General features: G+C 36.7%; 1 protein-coding gene and 1 pseudogene across 4 annotated transcripts in view; one reads left to right on the top strand and one right to left on the bottom strand.

Moving 5' to 3' along the window:
• Znf280c (zinc finger protein 280C) overlaps positions 1-19608 on the bottom strand; it is a 39705-nt gene that overhangs the window by 18231 nt on the left and 1866 nt on the right. For all 4 annotated transcript variants that reach the window (XR_007209402.1, XR_007209401.1, XM_048336629.1 and 1 more), the window contains exons 3-12: positions 18202-18267; positions 17971-18107; positions 17194-17218; positions 17104-17163; positions 14716-14886; positions 14466-14572; positions 12408-12625; positions 8182-8339; positions 7338-7438; positions 6584-6730 (exon numbers count right to left, since the gene is read on the bottom strand). Coding sequence is in view for 2 of the 4 variants with exons in the window: in XM_048336629.1 (XP_048192586.1) it covers positions 6584-6730; positions 7338-7438; positions 8182-8339; positions 12408-12625; positions 14466-14572; positions 14716-14886; positions 17104-17163; positions 17194-17218; positions 17971-18107; positions 18202-18267 (1190 nt within the window). In the remaining 2 variants the exon portion in view is untranslated. The remainder of the gene's footprint in view (positions 1-6583; positions 6731-7337; positions 7439-8181; positions 8340-12407; positions 12626-14465; positions 14573-14715; positions 14887-17103; positions 17164-17193; positions 17219-17970; positions 18108-18201; positions 18268-19608) is intronic.
• Positions 13506-13613, top strand: LOC125344392 (annotated as a pseudogene).

Raw genomic sequence — 19608 nt, 5'->3', positions numbered from 1 at the left:
GTGAGAACTTTTCTCAAATTGCTTGACAAGCCCCTCCTGAAACCTTGTCCTATTACTATTTTTCCAATAGGAAATAGGCCCTCAGGAAAATGAGTCTCTTGCCATAGCTGGTGAGTGTTCTTTCTATTACATATTATATATGTGCTGCTGAGGAATCGAACGCAGGGCTTCATGCACGCTAGGCAAGCACTCTACCACTAAGCCATATTCCTAGCCCTAATTTAATTCTTTATATGTGTATTTTCTCATTAATTAAAATATAGTTTATATTTATATGCAAATAATTTAGAACATAAATGCTAAAGAATATTTTCTTTCAAGCTACATCTCCGCAAACACATATATTTCCTTATAAGATACAGTCATTTAGGAAAACTTAAATGAAGTAACATGTATGTAAGTACCTAGCAGCTACTGGTATACAGCCAGATAAAAATTCTTGGTAAAGTTCAAAGCAATACACAGTATAGATACCACGGGTTTATTCTACTAGCTTAATTTCAACTTTACAGTCTTTCAGAAGTGTGTTTCATTGGATCATATCACGGGCACATTCAGCAAAAATATTCATCTATATTTTCTCAAGAGACAGTAGAAAAGAAGGGGAAAACTCAAGCAAGACACAGTCAGCAAGGTAACAAGACAGACAGAAAATTCCCTTTGTATAGTTCCTAGGAATTTTTCCCTACACCTCCCTCATCCAATTTCATGGCTTTAAATAGCACCTATCCAACTGCCTATTTGATGTCCACTAGACATTTCAATCCAACATGCACAAAACAAAGTCAAGATTTTCCTCCATTCATCCTGTGTATATGTGTGGGTATGGGTGTACATATATGTGTGTCTGTTCCTTCCCTACTCTTCCCAATACTTCAACATATGGAAAGTCCATTCTTGTAGGTGCCCAGGACAAAAAGTACTTGTAGTTACTCTTAATTCTTCTTTATGTGACAGCCTTCATTCAACTCATTAATTACTAAAACATATCAGTGGTTCCTTTTAAATAATTTCTAATCTTTTTGTAGTTGTTCAGAACAAAAATACTTCAGCACACTTATTTCTTCTTTCTCTTACACTATATATTCAACTCCTTAAAACTCTGCCAGGCATCAGTGGCTCATGCCTGCAATCCCAGCTACTCATGAGGTTGAGATCTGAGGATCATGATTCAAAGTCATCCTGGGCAGGAAAATACATGAAACTCTTATCTCCAATTAGCTAGCAAAAAAAAGTTGGAATTGGGGCAGCGGCTCAAGTGCTAGCCTGGAGCAAAAGAGCTCAGGGACAGCACCCATTCCTCAAGTTCAAGCCCCAGGACCAGCACCAAAAACAAAAAGACAACCTTATCAATGGTATTTTATGAAAACATAATATTTCCACTTCTCATCACCTCCAACCATTGCTACTCTCCATAGGAGTCTAAAGCCAGTCATGTGGACTCTGGCAATAAATTCTGGTCTTCTTCCTGTTTCTACCTTTTATTTTCTTACAGCCAATTTTTCCACATGGATAAGATCTTTAAAAACATTGGAGATCTTTCCATACTTAACCCCTTCGGTGGCTTTCTATAACTTATACAGCAGAATCCTGAATTTGCTTTCAAGGATTTACATGATCTGGTTTGCTCTGTATTGCTGCAACCTCATCTACTAATTTTCCTTCTACTTCTACTTGTTTACTATGCTCTAGTCACCCTGATATCCTTGTTCTCACTCTAATATCCTATGTTTATGACCACCTCACTCCCTAGTTACTGTTCTCTCTGCCTGGAACAATCTTTCCCAGATAGCCACATTACCTTACATCTTCGAAGAGGCTTCTTTGACCATCTCATATAAAAAAGAGAACCCAATACTTAGCCTAAACCTTGGAATTCTCTATCTTCCTGTATTTTCTTCTAATTGTATTTACCATTAGTTGAGCACATGTGCACACAAACACACACAACATGCCTTTGGATATTAGTTACATACAAATACATACATTTATTATTTTCCTCCAACATAGAGCAAATTCCAGAGGGCATAAACTTTGCTTTTCTCATTTCTGTATCCTCAATTCCTAAAACAGTCCCTGTAATATACTACATGTGTAATATAATATATGTAATACAATATTTGTTGAATAAATAGCAAGTCACTTGGCAAGAGACTCAGCATATACATGAACAGAAGGCATTTCATTCAGTGCTCTTTCATTTAGTGAGATTTATCTACAGCCCTAGGATAGAACACTAATCTATTCTCTTAGACATATTCAAGTATCTTCTTATGCATGTAAGTTTACAATATGCTAAGAATAATGATACAGTACATTGCTAAAAAGAATAAATTTCAATAAGAGAAAAAGTGATTTGTTCTAAGAGTAGAGAAAGTTATCTGTGCTAAACTTTTCCATAGGCCAACTATATTGTCTGGACAAGTTGAGGGATCTTCAAAGGTAATGATATTGATAATTCTGTCTTAAATGTTAATGTAAGACTGTGGTACAAGCTTCAGCTTTAAGTCAATTATTGGCTCTGCCATTTTTGTTGGAGTGTAATATTGGGCAAATTACTCTATAATGCTTTGTTAAACAAAATAGTGCATATAAAAGCATCACTGGTTGTCATAGGGCAAGTGATGAGTATATTACAATTTCTTTTGTTATTACTGAGGAGCTAATGACATTTAGGACAGCTGAATCTTTCATCTGTCTTTCCTTTTTGGCTTTTTTTTTGGTCCAAGATTGGGACTTGAACTTTTCCCTCTTTACTGTTGAATGCCTGCCTTTTAGGTATCCTAAACTTACCCAAAAATAAGTTGACCATCTACGATATACTGTTTGTGTATCACCCAAATTCAAATGTTAAAATATTAACCTCCAATATGATAGAATTTAAAGGTATTCTCTTTGGAGGGTAATTCTGTCATGAAGGTGGAGCCCTCCAAAGTGTCCTTATGAAAGGATACTTGGAATTAGTGTCCTTATGAAAAGGACACAGAGAGCTTACTTGTCCTTTATGCAATAATCCTATTTTTTGCACAAATAATCTAACCAAACTGGTTAGATTCTACTCAAGATCCAGGAATACAAAACACTCTTATCAATAAATAACAGGAAACATTTTAAGATCTTCATTTTCAGGAGTTAAACAGGCCCTTTTGAATATGTGCCCTGGTAAGTTGAGACAAACAATTTAAGGTATGAAGAAGAAATGACTATAGATCAGATAAACCACTAAGAAAGTTTCCATAGAGAGCCCACTTATCTCTTTCTAGTTTTTTGTTTTTTTTTTGGCCAGTCCTGGGGCTTGGACTCAGGGCCTGAGCACTGTCCCTGGCTTCTTTTTGCTCAAGGCTAGCACTCTGCCACTTGAGCCGCAGTGCCACTTCTGGCCATTTCTATATATGTGGTGCTGGGGAATTGAACCGAGGGCCTCATGTATATGAGGCAAGCGCTCTTGCCACTAGGCCATATCCCCAGCCCCCTCTTTCTAGTTTTGTAAGCATCTATTATCCCATTCCTATCTACAACCATATCACTCTAGAGTTTAGTAAAGCATAGAGGTAAGAATTATACTAAAAGCCTCAGAATGATAGTCAATATGACTGTTTTTAAGTCATTCATTTCAAAATCAAAGGTCAAAAGATAAAACACAACAGTGCTTCTCAAACTATTCATCAAGAAATGTTACTAGGCATTGTACAAATTAAGGTTTGGATAGGCAAAAAATGTGGGGGGGGACATTATATACTATGCCTCTTCCTTAAAAATGATAATGTCTATTAGCAAGTTAAACATTCTTGAAACAGCTAGGCATGGTGGCACATGTCTACAATCCTAGCACTCAGGAGACAGAGGCAGGAGGATCAGAAATTTCAGGTCAGCCTAAGCTATACACTAAGACCCTATCTCAAAAAACTAAACAGGGGGCTGGGGATATAGCCTAGTGGCAAGAGTGCCTGCCTCGGATACACGAGGCCCTAGGTTCGATTCCCCAGCACCACATATACAGAAAACGGCCAGAAGCGGCGCTGTGGCTCAAGTGGCAGAGTGCTAGCCTTGAGCGGGAAGAAGCCAGGGACAGTGCTCAGGCCCTGAGTCCAAGGCCCAGGACTGGCCAAAAAAAAAAAAAATTAAAAAAAAACAAACAAACAGGAAAAAGGTCTATAAATTCTGTTTAAAATATAAATTCTAATTAATTTTGAAAATCCATTCATTTACAAAATTTCTTTCATCAGAAACTATTTGTGAGAACATTCTTGAACTAAGGGCCTGGGCACTGTCCCTGAGCTTTTGTGCTCAAGGATAGTGCTCTAACACATCTTTACCTTGAACCACAGCTCCATTTCTGGCCTTTATGTTATTTAACAGCAATAAGAGTCTTATGGACTTTCCTGCCTGGGCTGGCTTCAAAACCATGACCTTCAGATCTGAGCCTCCTGGGGCTGGGGATATGGCCTAGTGGCAAGAGTGCTTGCCTCGTATACATGAAGCCCTGGGTTCAATTCCCCAGCGCCACATATATGGAAAACGGCCAGAAGTGTCGCTGTGGATCAAGTGGCAGAGTGCTAGCCTTGAGCAAAAAGAAGCCAGGGACAGTGCTCAGGCCCTGAGTCCAAGGCCCAGGACTGGCCAAACAAACAAACAAACAAAAAACAGATCTGAGCCTCCTGAGTAGCTAGGATCACAAACATCAGCCACCAGTACCTGGCTTCCTTCTTTATTTTCTTATTATTTTAAATAATACTGGATACAGGAGACTGCAAACAGGGCCTTGTGTTTGCTCTTCTACTTGAGTTACATACAGAGTTCTTGCTAGAAGTCCTTTTTTTGTGCCAGTCCTGGGGCTTGAACTCAGAGACTGGGTGCTTTCCTTGGGCTTTTTTGTTCAAGACTACCACTTGAGTCACAGGCTCTACTTCTGGCTTTTTTGGTACTTAATTGGAGATAAGAGTCTCACGGACTTTTCCTGCCAACGCTAGCTTTGAACAGTGATCCTCAGATCTCAGCCTTTTGAGTAGCTGGGATTTTTGGTGTGAGCTACTCACCTTGCCAGAGGTTTCTAAGAGTGAGGTAGTCTTAGATTTTAAAAAAAACATTGGCACTACCCTGGTGATACCAGAGGTGATCTTGAATATACCAGGAGAACTGGCTTTTAACTTCTTTTTCCAATTAGCAACTGTAATCTGACTTCATGATTATCTAATGACTGTAGCCAAAAGCATGTTAACATCAGTGCTGAGTAAACTGGACATGACAGTACATTCAATAACAAAATTTAATGAGCTGATGAGCAAGGAGGCAAAATCTGATTATACAATGAGATTCAATAAGTCCACTGAATTCTACTTTTGGCAAAGGTAAGTATTGTTCTTTCACATCCTCTAGAAGAAGTTCACTGTTTCATTAAGGTTTTCAGTCTAAAGGATAGTCTAATTGTTTCAGTACAAATGAAATCAGACTTCAAGGAAAAGGTGCGAGCATTAATCCTGACACCTTGAAAATTACATAGCTGAAGTAGCAAAAATCATGCAGGAAATAAGCTTAAAACCAAATTATAGTTCTCTGGCCACAGTTCACATATGTTGTAAAAGTGAGTTCCGGTGCTGTTTCATGTTACCAGCTCATACAAGATACCATTCTTAATTACTGAGGACAAATAAATATTTTCTCATGACTGAAAGTGGGCTGCAAGTGGAAATAAGGCTTGAAGCGAAAGAGTAAAATAGGTTATAAAGTCTTCAATCTTGGCCAATTACTGGTAGCTCACACCTGTAATCCTAGCTACTCAGGAGGCTGAGATCTGAGGATCACGGTTGGAAGCCTTCCCAGGTAGGTAAGTTCATGAGATTCTTATTTCCAATTAACTATCAAAAAGCCAAAAGCAGAACTTGGGCTCAAGTGGTAGAGTGATAGCCTTGAGCATACAAGGACAGTGTTTAGGCCCTAAGTTCAAGCCCCAGGATGGCAAAATAAAATAAAGCCTTCGAACTTAGCCTCATCAGATCTCAGTTCAAACATCCTCTTCCCTGCTCTCCTTTTTTTTTTTTTTTTTGCTAGTAGCAGGGTTTAACTTAGGGCCCCTTACTTGCTCAGTGTGCTTGCTTGCTTGGCTGGAGCTCTACCACTTGAGGCTCTCCTCCAGCCTTGTTTTTGGCAGGTTATTTTGAAAATGGAGTCTTGCAGATTTTTCTGCCCAGGCTTGCCACAAATTGCAATTCTCTGGATCTCAGCCTTCTGAGTGGCTAGGATTACAAATGTGAATGACTGGTACCTAGCTCCCTGCTTTTGAGAAGCACTTGCAAAAATCATTAGGCACAAAATATTCAGCCAAAAAGCTTCACTTTACTTCCTTTTCCTTGTACTCTAGGGTTCGTATTTCTAGCTATCTTTCAGAATGTTTACTATTTATGGGCTCCAGCATCATCAGAAAGCAAGCAAGTAAAAATGGCAGTTTCACAAATAACTAACTATAAATTGTCACAAATTAATCATTATTATTTTGGCCTAGAACAAATTTAACCAATGTTCTAAGTATTTATATGTATTTAAAAAAATAAGATGACATGAACAAATAAGAAATGCTCAATCTCACCTGATGCTTCATGTAATGATTCATGAAGGGGGTTGCCATTTTACTAACTTTGAGGCAAAATGGACATAGCAAGTTCTTAGTGTTTTCATGGACTAATCGAAAATGAATTTCTACATCAGAAAATATTGATGATCTAAACTGGCAAACCTAGAAATATAAAGAAGGTTCAGTTTAACTTGAAACTTTTATAACTAGCATATAATTAAATCAAATTAGTAATGATTGGTCATTTATTTAGAAGAACATTCTGCCAGGGAGACAATCAAGAGTCTTATTACTCCAAGTAATAAATATAACTTTACAGTTTAGGGATATTGTAAACCATACATAGACTCACCTCTTTTCACATCTACTACCCACTATTTTGACTCTAGTTTTCAAGTGGATATTTAACATTCTTTATTGCTTGTCTTGCTATATACGGCACCATAACTTCTTTTTCAGATATTGAAGGCTATGCCAGTGGCAATTTATGTTATTTCCTAGAACTGGCAGTCACTTTAAGTAGTGGAAACACTGGTCCCAAAGCATTTATTTTGGATCTCTATAAGAGCATGTCCTATTTCCCTAGGATAGCTCTATTCTTCCCTAGAGGATAGGCCCATATGTTTACCTTTTTTCCCAAAGGATATTTCCTTGGTACAGGGGTCAGAAAACTACAGCCTGTGAGGCCAATAGTTAAAAAGAATAATACTTTTTCATGGCACATGAAAACTAGACAAATGCCTAAGTATAGAATAAAATGTGTGTTTACCTGGCAAATATATGGCATTTCACCAGGTTTATGAGTGTCCTTCATATGTTGTAAAAGAATTTGCTCTGTTTCAAATGACAATTCACAGATTTTGCAAATAGCTGAAAGTGGACAAAACACAATACATCATTTTAAGAGTGTATGTATAAAAAGGATGCATTCTGTACAATTCTAAGACAACAAGAGTATAATAGTAATAGTAGGAGTAAGGGAAATTCCAACAATTCAAGGTTGAATTTCTAACAGTGTTTTAAAAAGAGACTGTGGATATAACTCAGTGGTAGAATACTTGTCTAAGTATGTGTAAGGTCCTGGATTCTTCAAAAAGTTTGGATACTCTTGACCATATTTAATTCTCTTAAGATCACTAAGGGAGATACTGCTACCCTCCCCCATTTTTTCAAATAAAGAAACAGAAGCACAGAAAGATTAAGTAACAATCTTTCCATGCTTCACACAGCTATGTTATGAAGCAGAGGTGTGATGTGAACCCAAGCTATGTACAATTCCCATACTGTTTTAACTGCCACTATAGTTACCTTTCGTATTAAAGTGTAAATGAAGGCCACTGATTTTAAATTTGACATCCATAGGATCCAAGTATTCTAATTCGGTTCCTTACACATAATGCATAAGTTATGCCAAGGAGGTTTTCATTAATGAATTAATGAAAGAAAGGTTTCAATTTTAGTAACAAATTTTAAGTTTGTAGGAGTTCAACTTGGTATTCAGTTTGCCATCAAATTATATTTCTGATAATTATTCCATCAGAATTCTTTGATTCCCTTACAGTCAGGTGATTAAAATCAATAATGTTCAGGTCTTCATTCAAATTGCCACTTACTAGAAAACTCATGGTGAGTATGTGTACTCTCGATGTGGCATTGCAGCTGGAAGGGTGTAGGAAACTGCCGGTAGCAGTGCTGGCAGGTGGTGTGGTTTTCCCAGCTCTCACTGTTCTGCTTCTCAAGTTCCAAGTGGTGTTTCATGTGGTTCATGAACCTATAAATGATTGTCAACAGTTGCAAAAATTCAGGTTTATAACCCTAAAGTTTAAAAAATGTAATTAGATGACGGCAACTCAAAATAATTTCTCGTTGGCCTTAAAGCCCTGAAGAAAAATACACATTGGCTGGGAATGGTGGCATTTGCCTGTAGTCCTCCTGGTTAATTGGGAATCTAAAGAAGAAGGATCACTTGAAGTAAAGAGTTTGAGGCTAGCCTGGGTAAATAGCAAAATCCCACCTCAAAACAAAAAGTGAGTACATTAAATTGATTTTTACCTGGGCGCTGATGACTCATGCCTGTAATCCTAGCTACTCAGGAGATTGAGATCTTAAGGACTGTGGTTTGAAGCCAGCCCAGGTAGGAAGGTCTGTGAGACTCTTATCTCTAATTAATCACAGAAAAAGCCAGAAGCGTTGTTGTGGCTCAAGTGGCAGAGTGCTACCCTTGAGCAAAAAGACCTCAGGGACAGTGGCAGGCCCAGAGTTCAAGCCCCAGGACTGGCAAAAAAAGTCAAAAATAAATAAAAAAAGAATTTGATTTTATTAAGTGTCTCAATACACATCTTTTTAAAAAAAGCATTATATCTTTCTTTTTGGTAAATACAAAAATATTAAGCTTTTTTTCCCCACACATAAAACACTACTTACAGGGGCTGGGAATATGGCCTAATGGTAGAATGCTTGCCTTGCATACACGAAGCCCTGGGTTCGATTCCCCAGCACCACATATATAGAAAAAGCCAGAAGTGGCGCTGTGACTTAAGAGCTAGAGTGCTAGCCTTGGGCAAAAACAACAACAACAACAACAAAGAAGCCAGGGACAGTGCTCAGGCCGAGTTCAAGCCTCATGACTGGCAAAAAAAAAAACCACAACAAAACCCCAAAACAAAAAACACTATTTACATTTCAAAATAAAATACTTAGAAGGAAACTATAGTTGGTATAATGTCATGAAAGAAATCTTTCAAAAGGCTTGAAAATACACACATACACATGCGCCTTATTTTCAAAATGCATGTAATAACAATGTAAGTGCCTATACTTATATGACATCGTTTGTTGTCTTTAATGATACTGGCTTTCTATTGTTATAAACTGCTATGATTTGAATCTGAGGTGTCCCCTGAAGGCTCATATGTTGGGGGACTGAATGCCAGATGATGGATAGAGGGCTCTGACCTGATCCCTAATCAATAGATTAATCCCTTGATTGATTCATAATATGATATCATTATTGGGAGGCAGGACCTACTTTGGAGAAGTGGATTATTAGATGAACCCTGGAAAAATATACCTTGACCCCAGTCCCTTCCTGTCTTGTTCACTGCTTCCTGGCTGCCATGAGATGAACAGCTTTCCTCTACCATCCCCTTCTAGGATGTTTTTCTTGATAGAGTCCTAAAATCAATGCAGCCGGCTGACCCTAGACTGAAACATCTGAAATCATGAGACAAAACAATCTTTCTTCTTACGAGGCAAGTGTTCTTGCCACTAGGCCATATTCCCAGCCCCCAATCTTTTCTCTTTTAAATTGTTTCTGTCACAGCAATGGAAAATCTGACAGAAAATATTTTTCTTTGCAGACTATCCTCTTTGTAGTATTGTCTATCTCAGAGCCACTAAAAGGGACTATGACCCTCAACAGCACAGAGCACATATAAATAAGCATGTCTACTTTGAAGAGCTTACTTGTAGCTAAATTTCAAAGTAAAGTTATTCAACTATCACAATAATTTTTCGTTCTGCTCCTGAACTCTGTCCCTGAGCTTTTCTCCCCCCAGGCTAGTGCTCTATCACTTGAGTCACAGCTCCACTTCTGACTTTTATTGAGAAGTTTATTGGAGATAAAAGTCTCACAGACTTTACTGACCAGATTTGGTTTCAAATCACAGTCCTCTCTGCCTCCTAAGCAGCTAGGATTGCAGGCATGAGACTGCTTAAAATAATTCACTATGAGAATCTGAAGAAAACAATACTGAAATGGAATGATAATGCCATCAGTTTACATAAGCAATCATTGTACAGGCTTTTAAAATTTATTTATTTTTCATACCTCCAAAACACTACCCCCCCCTCTTCTTTCTCTCTTGTCAGTCCTGGCACTTGAACTCTGGGCCTGGGCACCATCCCTGAGCGTGTTTTTCAGCCCGAGGCTAGCACTCTACCACTTGAGCCACAGAGCCACTTCTGGTTTTCTGGTGGTTAATTGGAGATATAAGTCTTACGAACTTTCTTGCCTGGCTGGCTCTGAACTACAAACCTCAGATGTCAGCCTCCTGAGTAGTTAGGATTACAGGTGTGAGCCACTAGCGCCTGCAACATTACATCTCTTTGGACTTTATAATGTTTTCCTTATCTCTTTGATTTTGGTAAGTGACTGGAACAACACTACATGATTCCATGTATGAATGGATATGTGTTAAATCAAGTATAAGCTGAATACTTCTAATCTAAAAATATGAAATAATAAATGCTCCAAATCTAAAACTCTTTTTTAGCACCACTTGATCTGTCAGGTAGAAAATTCAATACCTAACCTATGTGATGGTTTCAAGTCAAAATGCAAATGTACTAGCAATATTGTATAATATTTACCTTTCTGCTCTATGTATTAATTATGTGGGAAATATTCAATTTTATGTTTATACTTGGGTCCCAACAACAAAATATCTCATTATATATGTGTAAATATTCCAAAATCTGAAATTTGAAGCATTTCTTTTCCCAAGGATTTTGGATAAGGGATATACAACTTGTATAGTGAAATGTTAATAGTAGAATTGAGATAGTAAATAGATGTAAGTTCACTATAAACTTTTTTCAAATTTGTTGAATATTTAAAAATCTTACCACCTAATATAAGTATGTCAGGTTGTGAAAGAAATGAGAAATGTCAATCAATGTCATATTTTTTGTTACTATCTTAAGAAGACAGAAATGGAAAAAGTCATAAAACTTAAGACCATAGAGGACAAGTTCCTAAAACTTAAAAATATGTATGTACAATAATTTAAAATTTAATTTGGGAGTTAAATCTTCTTTATGCAAAGTAGTCCTGGGGCTTGAACTTAGGACCTGGGCACTGTCCCTGAGTGTTTTCCCCCTCAAGGCTAGCATTCTACTGTTTCACCCACAGTTACACTTCTGACTTTTCTTGGTGGTTAATTAAAGATAAGAAACTCACTGACTTTCCTGATCAGGCATGCTTTGCACCATTATCCTTAGATCTCAGCATCTTTAGTAGCTAGGGCTACAGGTATGAGCCACTGGTTACATTTGCATTTTATAACATACAAAATTATGAAATCAAGAAAGACAATACATAGAAGTTGAAGTTTTCTAAAGAAGATCACAAAACAAAATCACTTTCTCTGCAAGTTAATATGCTTAAAAATTATAAACATGAACTAAAAATCTAAAGCACTACATAAGATGTAGTATAGGAGAGGTCAAACTAGACAATACTAGAATATATTTCTTGTAATATAAAGAAGTGTAAATATATCTCCCAAACTTCTAGTTCAATGATAAATATAGAGAAAAGTAATAATTTTCCTATTAGAATATATTTTGTCCTTAACTGCTTTGTTGAGTAGCAACAACTTGATACAACTACTTAAAAATATTTTTAAAAAGGTATTTGAAAAAAATACAACTAAGTACATCAAGATGTCAAAGTATAAAATTATGAGGACAGTTTTTCAGCATAATAACCTATCTTCCTTTTGTGTGTGCAGGTCCGGGGGCTTGAACTTAGGACCTTGGAGCTGCCCTTGAGGTTGTTGCTCAAGACCAGACCTCTACCACTTGAATCACAGCACCACTTTTGGCTTCTTTGGAGTCTCGTGGACTTTCCTGTCTGGGCTAGCATCAAATCATGGTCCTTAGATTTCAGCCTCCCGAACAACTAGGGTTTGTAGGTATGAGCCATGGGCACCTATACCTTCTTAGAAGAAAGTGTCAAAATTGCTAACCTAAGTTGGCAATGAAAGATAGATACGATATTTACATTAAAAGACACTTTACATAAACACAATTTTCAAATGAATACATATTTACATACCTAATATTATTTTTAAGAACTTTTGAACAACTGAAACATTTAAAGTTTGTAAAAGTCTTCAGTTCTTCCTCAATGGCTCCTTCATGTCTCCCATAATAAAAATCATTAACTAACATGACCAATTTTCCTTTCTCAGAACCAGCATCATCTTTGTCAGCAGTTAAAAGTTCCATATTTAAAATTCCCTGGAACTTATTTACTAGTTCTGGGCAACAACGCTGAAAAAAAGAGAACATAATAAGCCTTACTTATATCTCTTATAAAGATCAGTAAGCAAAAATGAAGTCTGTGTTTACATTACAGCTGGATTATGTAAAAGTGTGCTTGGAAGTATACCTGGAAAGATAATTCACCAAACATTATCTTCTTTCCCTCTAAATTCTAAAGCTTGCCAACAATAAATACTTATCATTTCTCTGAGCAGGACTGGGGTTTGAACTCAGGACTTGGTGCTTGCTAGGCAAGCACTCTGCCATCTGAGCCATACCTCCAGCCTAATATACATTATCTTAAAGAATGACTTCAAAAATAAATTCAGGGGGCTGGGGATATAGCCTAGTGGCAAGAGTGCCTGCCTCGGATACACGAGGCCCTAGGTTCGATTCCCCAGCACCACATATACAGAAAACGGCCAGAAGCGGCGCTGTGGCTCAAGTGGCAGAGTGCTAGCCTTGAGCGGGAAGAAGCCAGGGACAGTGCTCAGGCCCTGAGTCCAAGGCCCAGGACTGGCCAAAAAAAAATAATAATAAATTCAGGGGAGGGCTGGGGATATGGCCTAGTGGCAAGAGTGCTTGCCTGGTATACATGAGGCCCTGGGTTCAATTCCCCAACACCACATATACAGAAAATGGCCAGAAGTGGCGCTGTGGCTGAAGTGGCAGAGTGCAAGCCTTGAGCAAAAAGAAGCCAGGGACAGTGCTCAGGCCCTGAGTCCAAGCCCCAGGACTGGCAAAAAAATAAAAAAAATTCAGGGGAATGTCAAGAGGGAAAACCTGGGAGAAAAATGAGGGAAGAGGTAAAACTGTTAAAAAAAAAAGAATTGTATTTATTACCTGACCTATGAAACTATAACCCCTGTGTACATCACCTTTACAATAATAGTAAAAAATAAATTGAGGGTGTGCTCTGACTGCATAAAGAAGCCTCCTAAGTAATGTACACAGGCTGTTGCTAGTATGGGTTGCCTTAAGAACCTTGGAGACAGCTTTTTAGTGGACGGTCATGTCTCTGAGTTCATGCCCTCTGCAATCTAGGATGCAGACAGGTATGTGGGATGCCTTTGGGAAGCCCTAGGACACAGTGGCCGATGTGCACACTGGCTAAGTAACCATGCTCATTCCCACCAAGCTGAAAAATTAAAAATGTCCCCTTTAGAAGTTTGAAGAATAGCATTACTTAGTAACATTCTGATTGGTATATTACTTGCATTCGCAGTTGCAATGTATATACCACAGTAAGTATACAAACTTAATTTTTAAAATTTCATGAATGGAAATAATTTTAAAATCTTGCATAAAGATAATCATTATGTATGTGAATTTATAAAGTTTCTTACATGAAAACACCAATATGAGAAGATTTATTATCTAAATATCTGTACACACCAACAAATTCATTAAATTAATCCTTAATATTTTTAGGAATTTGTGAAACATTTTCAAATATCAAAAAATATTTTGCTGGTCCTGGGGCTTGAACTCAGGGCCTGGGTGCTGTCCCTGAGCTTCTTCTGCTCAAGGCTAATGCTCTACCACTCAAGTTTAATATTTGAGGCTCAAATATTAAATTTTTGGAAAAAAAGTTTTAGCAAGGCGCTATTGGCTCATGCCTGTAATCCTAGCAACTCAGGAGGCTGAGACCTGAGGATCATGGTTGGAAACTAGCCTGGGAAGGAAAGTCCATGAGACTTTTATCTCCAGTTAACCACTGGAAAATTGGAAGTGCCACTATGGCTCAAAGTGGTAGAGTACTAGCCTTGAGCAAAAAGAGCTCAGGGACAGTACCCAGGCTGGAGTTCAAGCCTCATGACCAAAATAAAAGAGAGAAAAAACATTTTACCTTCATGTGGGTTCTCAAAGCATCCAAATATCTGAACTGAGTATTGCATTTTGGACAAGGTTTTAGGAAAGGAGCTCCAATTTTAGATTCAGATAAGGTACTTGAACCTAAAATGAATTAAATATTTTCATGAGTAAAATTCACCTGTTTTAAACCTTATACAGTCACTAATAATGGTTTTTAAATCTATCACAATTCCTAAAATTATGCAAAAGTAATATATTTTTTCTAGGCCACTTTTCATACTTACCTGTTGTCACCACAATTTGTGAAGGTGCTTCAGAAGTAAAGCTCTTTGAAGGCAATGTCAAGGAAAGATTTGTTTCTGAAACACTACGACTGGTCTTTGGCTTTGGTGGATTAATACTGCTCACATCAGAAGCAATGAGATGTGTTATTCCAAATGAAGCTTGCTCCGTACCTACAAATATTTAAATAGTGGAAAATATTTTTATAAATGTTTTGGAGTAGAATACTACTTATGTTAAACTACTACTAAACTGGTATTACATTTAAAATTAACTAAAATAGGGGCTGGGAATGTGGCTTAGTAGTAGAGTGCTTGCCTAGCATGCATGAAGCACTGGCTTTGATTCCTCAGTACCACATAAACAGAAAAAGCTAGAAGTGGCATTGTGACTCGAGTAGTAGAGCACTAACCTTGAGCACACAAAAAAAAAGCTCAGAGACAGTGCCCAGGCCCTGAGTTTAAGCTCCAGGACTGGTGAAAACATTAACCAAAAGATTTTGGAGCTAAATTAAATATGAAATAATTGAATTATCCTACAATACGAACAACAAGATGAAAATTTATATGACCAAGAGTTAGAAACTATCCAAATAACTTCTATGTACTATATTTATTTGAAAAGTTCTTGAAGTAAATTATAGGTAAGAAAAGCATAAAGATACTTTCACTTTTTTGGCATTACTGGAGTTTGAACTCGGGGCTCTGTAGAGCTTATTAGCAAGTTCTTTTATCACTTGCCCAAAGAAACACATAAATAGCTATAAAGAAAAAAGTAGATACACAAAAAAGGAAAAATTAAAATAAAGCACAAGAGAATATTCAAGGTAAACTCCTAGAAATATATATTTTTATATTCAATTACATTTAAAGTTTGCAAAGAAATATTTATTCTAAAAACAATAGAAATCCTATAAGATGCTTTAAAAATCGAGGTATCTAATTGAAAATGTAAGTTCCAAGTAACAACCCCACAGGTAGTTTATGTTCTTTGATTCTCTATGTGTAAAGTGGGAAAAACTAATCTTGAAAGATTAAGTGGAGTTTAACAGAATATAATTTATTAGAATAAATTCATTGATGGTTAAACATCATTATTGGACTAGTATACTAATAACATACTGAGTGGTAATAGTTAATTTTTTACTCTGAAATGAGCCATATTAATGAATTATCAATTTAGGTATCAATTTTCTGGTGGTACAGCTACTGTATAGAAATAGTGCCTTTAGGGGATGGAAATATGGCCTAGTGGCAAGAGTTCTTGCCTCATATACATGAAGCCCTGGGTTCAATTCCTCAGCACCACATATATAGAAAAAGCCAGAAATGGCTCTGTCCCTCAAGTGGTAGAGTGCTAGCCTTGAGCAAAAGAAACTCAGAGACAGTGCCCAGGCCCTGAGTTAAAGGCCCAGGACTGGCAAAAAAATGTTTGTGTCCTCCATTATCAAACATATAAATAGCATTTTCTTTCATTTCAGGGAATTTTTTTTCAAGTAGATAAAATTGCTTCATTGAGATACTACTGTATTTTCGGTTAATGAACTTTGTTATAGTAGAAAGTACATATATATCTGCAATCTACAATTGGAAAAATCTCACTATTCCTTCAATGACTGTATTGTGTGCTGGATATTTACCATGTGGAAATCACTGTCTTGTACCACTCTATAATCACTTTTTCCCTACCTACATCACTTGTTTAGCTTGAACTCAGGATCAAGTGTTCTACTACTTGAGCCATGCCTCCAGTTCTGTCATTAATTTGGGTAGAAAGGCACCAGTTTCTCAAGAGAGCAACTATAACCATGCATTTTCTCATGCAAATAGCCTCTAAGTAATTGATCTTTTATTTATTTTGGTCAGTTCTAGGGCTTGAACTTGGGGCCTGGACCCTGTCCTTGAGCTTGTTTTGCTCAAGGCTAGCACTCTACTACTTTGAGCAGCATCTCTACTTCCAGTTTGGGGGTGGTTAGTTGGAGATAGTCTCACAGACTTTCCTGCTCAGGATGGTTTTGAGTGATGATTCTCAGAGCTCAGCCTCCTAAGTAGCTAGAATTAGAGGCATGAACCACCAGCATTCAGCTAATTGATAATTTTTTACAAGTGTTCAAAGTATACTGGGATTTTTTTGCCTATAAGTAGCTCTAAGTGAGAAAAGGCTTAAAAACACTCTAGGAACTCAATGGAAAGAAATAAAATATTGTACAAAGTATGATTTTATGCCAAATCAACTCACAAAAGGGATATAGAAATGAGTAGTGCTATTCTACCTCACAATATCTGAAAAATAAATGATGATATGGAATTTAAACCAGAAATTCAATTCTATATGTACATTAATCAAGTCTGTTTTTACAATTTTTTTTGTGAAAAAGTGCTACACCAAACCTTCCAAGAGCTTTTTTGGTATGCCTGGGGACAGTGGTATTGTATCCTTGGTCAAGTCAAATAGAAACACTGAAGAATCATGCGAATCAACTGGTGATGAATTCTTTGAAAGTTCCTGTAAAAAATTAGTTATTTTTAGTTTTATTTCGTTTTTACTTATTACTTAAATGCAGGGTCAAAAGATGTTTCTTCAATCAAAAGATAGAGGAAAAATATTAAATGTTCACAACAAAAAGAAATACTAAGTGTCTCAGGTGATGGATATGCTAATTGCTCTGATTTAATCATTATACATAGTTTGTACATATTATTAATAACAAATTTTAATAAAAATAATACAAAAGATTTAATTATGCAATATTCATTTCTTACTATCCCTTTTACTCACATTAAAACAGTTTTCAATACTATGCCTATTTAAGCATATTATCTGACTAAAATGTTGGATTATATTCTGTAGCTATTATTTTGGTACTGGTTGAATGCCATCATAAAGATAATGATAGCCAAGTGTATTGTATTGGCTCATGCCTATAATCCTACCCACTCAGGAGTTTGAGATCAGAGGATGGCAGTTTGAAGACAGGCTGGCTAATCTCCATTTAACCACACCCCCTCCCCCAAAAGTGAGAAATGGAGTTGTGGCTCAAGTGGTGAAGCACCAGCCTTAAGTGAAAAAGCTCAAGGACAGTATCCTGAATTTAAACTCCAGGACTGGCATGCACGTGCATGTGTGTGCGTGCTGCGTGCGCACACACGATGACATTTCCTGATGACAATTATGTTAAGTAGCTATAACAGTTCTCAGTTCTAACTTTATAATATTCATTGTGTCCCTGAGCTAACTGTAATTGCACAAATACTTACAGGTTTGGACATATTCTGAACAATATGAAGGCTTTCAGAAGATTTAGATTCAGGATGAAATCTAGGCAAACCAGCCACTGGATCTGAAGTTGGATCCTTGTAGTGTTGATTTTTAGACTTCAGTCTACTAGAAATTCCTGTTTATAAAATAACATAATATATTGGATATATTTACAAATAACTGTCAACCATAGTTCACTTTAAAATTAAAATAGTACAGTAATACTGTACCTGTTCCAAGTAGCTCATTCTTTATTCCTCTTGAAGATGAGCTGGTGTTGCCTCTGTTTAAAATATCTAAAACAATATATATTTAAAATTTCATATTTTAATGAATCATATTAATAGAAAAAAATTTAAAATATATCTGAACATAACTGATAATAGAAATAAAATTCTTTCCTTTATTGGTGACAGTTTTGTATAGACTCAGGTTCCCATGACTTGAAATTAAGCCCTTCCCCAATCTCCAAGCCTTATTCATATCCTTAAATACATAGATGTTTCATTTTGGGCAAGCTGATTGAATTATTCACTTCTTGGTTATCCAGTACCATTATTCCTTTTTGTACATTCATTTTTATTTGGGTATTAAGTGTAAAAAATACATGATTATAAAATTTTAATACAAATACACAATATACTTTGATTATATTTACCTCCATTGCCCTTTCTAATCACCTCTCCCATAGGTCCTCTTCCTCTTCCCAAATAGTCCCCCTATAATGTCACATTTATAAAAAAACAAAAAACAAACTGCAGCACTCAGGCCTGATACCTGAATACAAAAACAGCTCTGTAACAGCTAAGGAAAACATTACTGACTGAAGATATAGCCTACAAAATGGGAGTAAATTTTTCCACCTATTAATCTGACAAAGATTACTATGCAGAATATATAAAGAACTCAAGAATTAAAAGGAAAATAAATAAAAGAGTAATCCAGTTAATAAAAAGAAAAAAATTGAATAGGCAATACTTTTTTTGTTTTTGTTGTTGTTGTTGTTGTTTTTTGCCAGTCCTGGGGCTTGGACTCAGGGCCTGAGCACTGTCCCTGGCTTCTTTTTACTCAAGGCTAGCACTCTGCCAACTTGAGCCACAGCGCCCACTTCTGGCTTTCTCTGTGTATGTGGCGCTGAGGAAGAGGGCTTCATGTATACAAGGCAAGCACTCTTGTCACTAGGCCACATTTCCAGCCCCTGAATAGGCAATTCTGAAAAAATTTAAATGGTCAATAAATATAAGAAACAATGTTCTTAGCCATCAGACAAACAATGGTCCTTAGCCATCAGACAAATGCAAATTACACTGAGATTTTTTTCTCATTTGATGGCTAGAAACTTTTCAATTTCCTTCCTGATTTCTTCAATCACCTTTAGTACCATTATTCTTGTGTTCTGAATGGGAAATCAGTTACCAGACTATAGACTAAATTCAACTTTGAGTTTAATATGGGATTAGCTTATGGGGTTTAAAATATACTCTACATTAGGAGTCAATTTGAGCTTGACAGCATGCTCTGGAACATTTCAAGATTGTTCACTCTTGTACACATAGAAGCCCTATAATTTTTAAGTTATTGAGGAATCAAACTGAAACTTGGAAGAGCAAAACTGGTTAAAATTGCTTATCAGAAAA

This window comes from Perognathus longimembris, chromosome 28, assembly GCF_023159225.1.
Source record: "Perognathus longimembris pacificus isolate PPM17 chromosome 28, ASM2315922v1, whole genome shotgun sequence".
Lineage (NCBI taxonomy): Eukaryota > Metazoa > Chordata > Mammalia > Rodentia > Heteromyidae > Perognathus > Perognathus longimembris.
Note: the sequence above shows the minus strand (reverse complement) of the source record. Positions and strands in the feature narration are given on the sequence as shown.